At 32.7% G+C, this 6,619-nt stretch overlaps 1 protein-coding gene across 1 annotated transcript; it reads left to right on the top strand.

Moving 5' to 3' along the window:
* The first annotated feature begins 598 nt into the window (after window positions 1-598).
* Window positions 599-3,220, top strand: LOC133830113 (uncharacterized). Its single transcript, XM_062260029.1, has 4 exons — window positions 599-1,125; window positions 1,868-2,299; window positions 2,474-2,786; window positions 2,957-3,220. The coding sequence occupies exons 1-4, from the start codon at window positions 712-714 to the stop codon at window positions 3,091-3,093; spliced, it is 1,296 nt and encodes a 431-aa protein (XP_062116013.1). The 5' UTR covers window positions 599-711; the 3' UTR covers window positions 3,094-3,220.
* Window positions 3,221-6,619: the final 3,399 nt, after the last annotated feature.

The following is a 6,619-nucleotide window of genomic DNA, read 5'->3' on the forward strand; positions in this document are numbered from 1 at the left end:
AATGGTTAAGGAGGACAAGTCCTACATGTAAGGGCTAAGTTCAAAAGAGCAGCAATTGATCTCACAAGTGAGATGACCTAATTACAAGCTAATCAAACCAAGTACAACAAAAATAAAAACTTATAAGAGTAACAAAAGAGTAATGAATTGAATGATTATGACAAAAAATTACGCCGAAACACAAAAGAGTCCTACGATAGGGCTTTTTTTGAAAGTCCTACCAAAGAATTATCCTATATATATTTAATATTCGATATAATTGCTTCTATCACATTGTCTCTTTTCAAATTGTATTGGGGAATGGAGACTATATTAAAAAAAAAATTACTCAACATGCCACTCCACGAGTCTTGAAAGTAAATATTCAATGATGGAATCAACCAACCGACCATGCAATCCAAAGTATGGTGCTTCAGTATCTTTAAAAATAAAAGTATGGTGCTTTAACTTGTATTTTTTTTAATTAAAAAATTCAAATAATTTTATTTTCCCCCATTAGTCTTGATGGCACATAGCATTAACAATTTAGAAATTTTTTTTTTTTTTTTTTTTGAGCAAACAATTTAGCATTATTAAAACAAAGTATCACATAACACAGATCTTAGATACCATCATCATATGTCAACTTATATATATTTGTCTTGATCCGAACACTAGCAATCTTCTCTCCCAAAGAAGCAAACTTTTCTTTTTCCTTGCAGAGCTCACTCTATGGGTAGAAGCATAGAATCTGAAACACCATTAATTATTGTACAAGAAACAAGTGATGCCGCTGATACCCAGTTGATCAATCACTATCTTCATCAATTAGAAACCTTTCTTAGACTCTTTGGCTTCTGCCAGTACTCAGTTCTGAGCTTCACTCTCTCATGGGTCTCCTTCCTCCTTGTGGGTATTGCACTTCCACTCTTAATAATCCAAATTTCTTACTGTTCCAACTGTGAGAAGTATCAGATCAAAAGCTTTGAGCTTGAGATTTTGTTCTCTCAATCTCTTGTGGCCGCCATTTCTCTTCTGTGTATCTCTCACAATTTTCGAAAGTATGGTCTTCGAAAGTTCTTGTTTGTGGATAGGTACCACGGACACATGACCCAGTTTCGTGATGAATACAGCCGAAAGATCAAGGTAAGTGTTTTTACCCCCAAAACCCCCCTTTTTTTTTTCTTTCTCTAATCTATTTTTGAATGTGTGTATTGATATTCCAATTAAATACAGATAATTTAGATGTTCAATCTTCTATTTTAAACAGAACCCATTTCTGAATATGCAATTTTGTTATTATTTTCTTCATGGTTGTGGATTCCACTAAAGAAAATTGATTTGAGAGTGAAAACTTGAAAGATGGCATTTTGATTTTGATTTTTTTTAGAGTGTAGGGTCTACTTAAGAAAATTGGTTAAAAAATAATAACATGAAAATGGGATTTTGATGTTTTTTCTCCAGGATGATTGTAGAGTCTACATGGAACATAAGAAAGTTGATTGAAAATGTTAACTTGACAAATGGGAATATTATTTCTTATTTGCTTTGATGATTGTAGATAATACCAAAAAAAAAAGAAGTTGAAAATGGATTTTGATTCTTATTTCAGGATGATTGTAGAGTGTAGACTCTACAAAAGAAAATTGGTCGAAAATGAGAACATGAAAAATGGGATTTTGATTCTTTTCTTTTTTTCCTTCGATGATTGTAGAGTCTATGCTCTACAAAACAAAAATTAGTTGAAATTGTGAACTTCGAAAATGGGAATATTACTAATTGTAGATTCTACAAAAGAAAATTGGTGGAAGATGAGAATATTATAACAAATGGTATTTTTCTTGTATCTTTCTATGGCGTCTCATAGTGATTTTTATACTTTACTCAGGGCTTCTTCCGCTTATTAGTGGTGTGGGTGTTACCTTGCTTCTTATTGAAGGCTTCTCGTGAAGTTTCCAGAATCAGATACATTGACAAAGACTCGTGGTGGCAATCCGCTGCTATCATAGTTGGTTTGCTCTTCTCATGGACTTATTTGAACATAATTTTCCTTTCAGGCAGTGCTTTGTTCAATTTGGTATGCAACTTACAAATAATACACTTGGAGAATTATGGGAAACTCTTAGAAAGGGACTTAGATGTTTCTGAATACATCACGGAACACATTCGTCTAAATCATAACCTATCCAAAATTAGCCACAGGTTCAGAATTTTTCTCCTCCTTGAGTTCTTAGCTGTGACAGCTTCAGAGATTATGGCTCTATTGCAGACTACAGGAAATCGCGGTATCATCAACTTCATCAACGGAGGCGATTTTGCAGTAAGTTTTATGAACGAATTATTCCATGGTAGTTTTCATCGAGAAAGTTGGCTATGATTCAAAGTTTCTAGTTTTGTTTCATCAGCTTGTAAGTTTATATATTGCTTCTATGGTTTCTCTAAGAAATTTCTTTCACTATTTAAAAATCTGTAACTTGGTTACCTTTGATGGAAGGTCTGCTCCATTGTTGAGCTTGTTGGGATAATTATTTGCCTCCATGGTGCTGCAAAGATTTCACATAGAGCTCAGGCTCTTGCCTCCATCACTAGCAAATGGCATGCTTTGGTTACATGCAACTCTAGTGACAATCCTTCTCAAGTTGACATTTCAATCATTGACGGCACAAACAATGAGGCTGATATTACCCAAAGATCAATACCCATAACCTATTCGGAAAATGATCTGGAATCTGTAGACTTTGTACCAGTGCCTACAAATGCTCAACTTGCTTCATCTATGTCCTTGTACCACAAGAGACAAGCTTTCGGTAAGTACACTCAGACGATATCGACTCGTTACACTGTGGAAATCTGTTTAGGCATGTTAATGAAGTTGTTAAATGATAAAACCAGATTTTATAATGGCTATGAGTAGAAGAATTAGTTGCATACTTTTTGTTTGAAATTACTGAAACCTGCTGTTGATTTGTGTTCTCAGTTACTTATATGGAATCGAATCTTGGGGGAGCTAGCGTATTTGGATGGAGAATTGATCGGACGCTGGTGAATACCATCTTCTTTATTGAGCTTTCTCTTGTTCTTTTTGTACTAGGGAAAACCATAACTTTTACATGAGTTTGTTAGTATAGAGGGAAAGAATGACTTTTTCACTGCAAAAGTATACATTTTAGCATATTTTTGCAAGCAAACTGTATGGGACGGATAAAAATGCATGGGACACATACTTGACCAATTTTTTTTTTAATTATTATTGACCAATTTTTTTTTAATTATTATTGACCAATTTTTTTTTTAATTATTATTGTTATTGGGCAGTTTCATCAAATTTATTATTATTATTATTATTATTATTATGTAGAAATATTATAAGTTTTTTTTTTCAATCATAAATTTAATAATGAAACTTAATAAATATATTATGGTTTGAAATTATCTAAATATTATTCTGGGATAATATTAGTTACATTAGTATCACACAACAATACTTTATAATTTATTCGTTAACCATGTGGTTTATTTGGCTGTATCAAATCAGTCATAGAGAGAGAATCGAAGCGTAAAATAGCAAAAATTACTCTAATTTGGCCTCATTAGTTAAGGTCCTATTTTTTTTTAAAGAAAATATTATTTTGGTAGACAAAAATATTATTTTCCCCAAACTATAATCCTTGTAGAGTATTTTGCCCCCTAGTAAAAAACAAATCTCTCTAGAGACTATTACAAATTTACCCTTTCAGTTGCACTCCGTTAATTTTTTTTTAAAGAGATTACTGATGAAATACTGATGCGTCACTAAGTTAGCATAATTCAAGAGTCCAAATAGAAAATATATGCATAGAAAGTAGTCTAATAACAAATTCTAGAAATTTGTATAAGCATTTTTAGAGCTAATGTTTATATGTTTAGTGTCAATAAATTTGATTTTAGCTAGCTTAAGTTAGTTAAATAGACCATCGTATTGCAACTATATATGTGGCCAGTGACCAGATCAGCAAACCGTTAAAAAAATAAACAGAATGCAACTGAATGTAATGGTTGCTATAGTTCGGGGGGATTTTTTTCACAAAAAAAATAAAAATAAAATAAGAAGCTAAACTCTACAAGGATGATAGTTCGTGAATAAAATCATATTTATCATAAAATAAAAATCCTTTTTTAATAAGATATTTTTATATTTGTTTTTAATAATATAACTAAAGTTTTAAAATAGCATATTTTAATTATTTTACGTAATGATAAATATTCTATTTTTAAAATAAATAAATTTATATTTGTAAACAATAATATAACATATTAAATCACCATAATATTTTTAAATAATTAATACTAAAATTTTAAAAGTATATAACATATATTCATATATTTATAAACATAAAAAGTAATTATATTCTCTTCTATGTAAAAAAGATGTGTAATTAACGATTTATCATAGTTTTAACGATTTTTTTTTGTTAACTTTAACATAATATTACAAATATTTAATAAAATATACATTTAAAATCAATTTAAAAAATATGGTGAGTAAATATCTAGTAACTATATTAATATAAATTCAAATTTTATAAAACATCATTATTATAATAACATTTAATACAATATTAAATATTTAATAATTATATTATACATAATCTTAATTTTTATAAATTTCGATAGAATAAATATTTAGTAAATTATACTTGTTGACGCGATTCTTCGCCAACAGGTAATTATACGAATAAACGGGATGGATTAGTGCTAAATAGTGAACCGTAATATGAAAATACTTTAATTCCAAACTGGCGAAATTAGTATCGTGAGAAGGTTATCACTCCTTTCCTTTTTAGGTGGTTCGAAGGTTAAAATCCCTCTAGTCCACCAGTCAATATTATTGATATCTCTTGAGTATTCCTTACAGAGTGTTTCTTTACAACAAAAACGCCAACCCCTTGCAACGCCCTGGGTCCTGGTATTTATAGGGAGAAGACACCTGGGTTGGTAAAGGGGGTTCCCGTGACCTTCTTACCCATCATGTCATCTCTGTGACACTGATGATTAATTCCTAAAACCTGACAGTGAAGTGTTGTCTAATCAATAGGTAAGGGGGGATAATGGGCTGCGTGGCCCAAACCAAATTGGGAGGGACCCTATCAGATAGAATCAGTCATCCGACCCGGCGTGTACAAGTTGGCAAGATTGGATGGAAGTCTGGTACCACGAGCATGGAATGGTGAACACCTACGACCTTACTATCAATAGTATAGGAAGGATGTCGCCTATAACCATGCTTGTTTATCTGTACTGTTTTTATATTTTTGGATTTATCAAATAAAGTTTGATTTCGTTTTAATATGCTGTATTTTTTGCAATCTCTCTTAATTTAATAACCTATGGTCGCATTCATAGGATATTAAGGGGGCATTAGTGGTACATATACCATCAGCTTGAAAAAATAAAAAGCATATACGAAAAACGTACAAGCGTTTGGATATAACCAAATGCACGAGCTAAGATAGTTTGGATATAACCAAACTATCAAAAACATACAAGTGTTTGGATATAACCAAATGCGCGAGCTAAGGTAGTTTGGATATAACCAAACTATCAAAAATATACAAGTGTTTGGATATAACCAAATGCGCGAGCTAAGATAGTTTGGATATAACCAAACTATCATAAACATACAAGTGTTTGGACGTAACCAAATGTGCGAGATGAGAAAGTTTGAACATAATCAAATTATCAAGATATAAGAATATAAGTGTATGGATTACAAACCTAACGCGATCTTAATAGGTTTGGAACAAACCAGCTAAAACTACTTGACAGTAAGTTGGAGCATAACCCACTTCGCATTAAGTCGAGATCGAGGCTAGAGTATCTTGCAGCACAATAGTTTCGACCTCATAACCTCGGGGAGCTACCCGAGGACAAGAAAAAGTAACTAAAAAAGTAAGATATAACTAAACCATCTGCATTACACACCATATAAGTACTTTCGGGTGCATGGTAAAAGTAACATCCGACCTTGACAAATAACAAGATCGGAAGCGGATAATTCGAGCAAACTGTGCATGAATGCACTGAACCTCGAGCTTAAAAATCCAAACTATGTTTGTATGAATAAACAGGCATATAAGACACTTTAATATAAATTGTGCAAAATATTTCAACCCAATAAATGTAAAGCATATGTATTAAAGTAAAATAAAAAAAGTAATATCATAAAGGAAAACTCTTACACGAGTTGTAAAATTGTCTTGGCCCTATGGGGATAAATAAGAAATCAAACATAAAAGGCTATTACAAATATTCTGAGGGACGCAGCCCCGAGGCAAGTATTAAGAAGGAGGAGCATCTTCCTTGGCCTTCTCAACATCTTCCTTGGCCTTCTCAGCATCCTCCTCAGCTCCATCTACGACATCTCGAGCAGCCTCCTCCTCATCAAGCCGAGCTTGCCATTTGGCCACGAGCTTCGCTTCAAGATGGCCCAAGAAGCTGGTATCGAGGTCGACATTGTTGGCCCAGATTCTGTACATGGCCAGGTCGACCGCCCGATCCTTTTTCTCTTTAAACTCTTCAAGAAGACGAGTCTTTTCACCCTCCATGATCTCGAAGGTGATGGCCTTCTCTTCTTCAAGCTTGGCATTGGTCTCCTTGACCC

This window comes from Humulus lupulus, chromosome 4, assembly GCF_963169125.1.
Source record: "Humulus lupulus chromosome 4, drHumLupu1.1, whole genome shotgun sequence".
Taxonomy (NCBI): domain Eukaryota; kingdom Viridiplantae; phylum Streptophyta; class Magnoliopsida; order Rosales; family Cannabaceae; genus Humulus; species Humulus lupulus.

What these genes read in the sequence shown, in the direction of transcription:
- LOC133830113 (XM_062260029.1), top strand. Translation starts at nt 712, where the DNA reads ATGGGTAGAAGCATAGAATCTGAAACACCATTAATTATTGTACAAGAA. An exon ending in TCAACGGAGGCGATTTTGCA is followed by an intron (nt 2,300 to 2,473) that starts GTAAGTTTTATG and finishes CTTTGATGGAAG; the next exon opens with GTCTGCTCCATTGTTGAGCT. An exon ending in CCACAAGAGACAAGCTTTCG is followed by an intron (nt 2,787 to 2,956) that starts GTAAGTACACTC and finishes TTGTGTTCTCAG; the next exon opens with TTACTTATATGGAATCGAAT.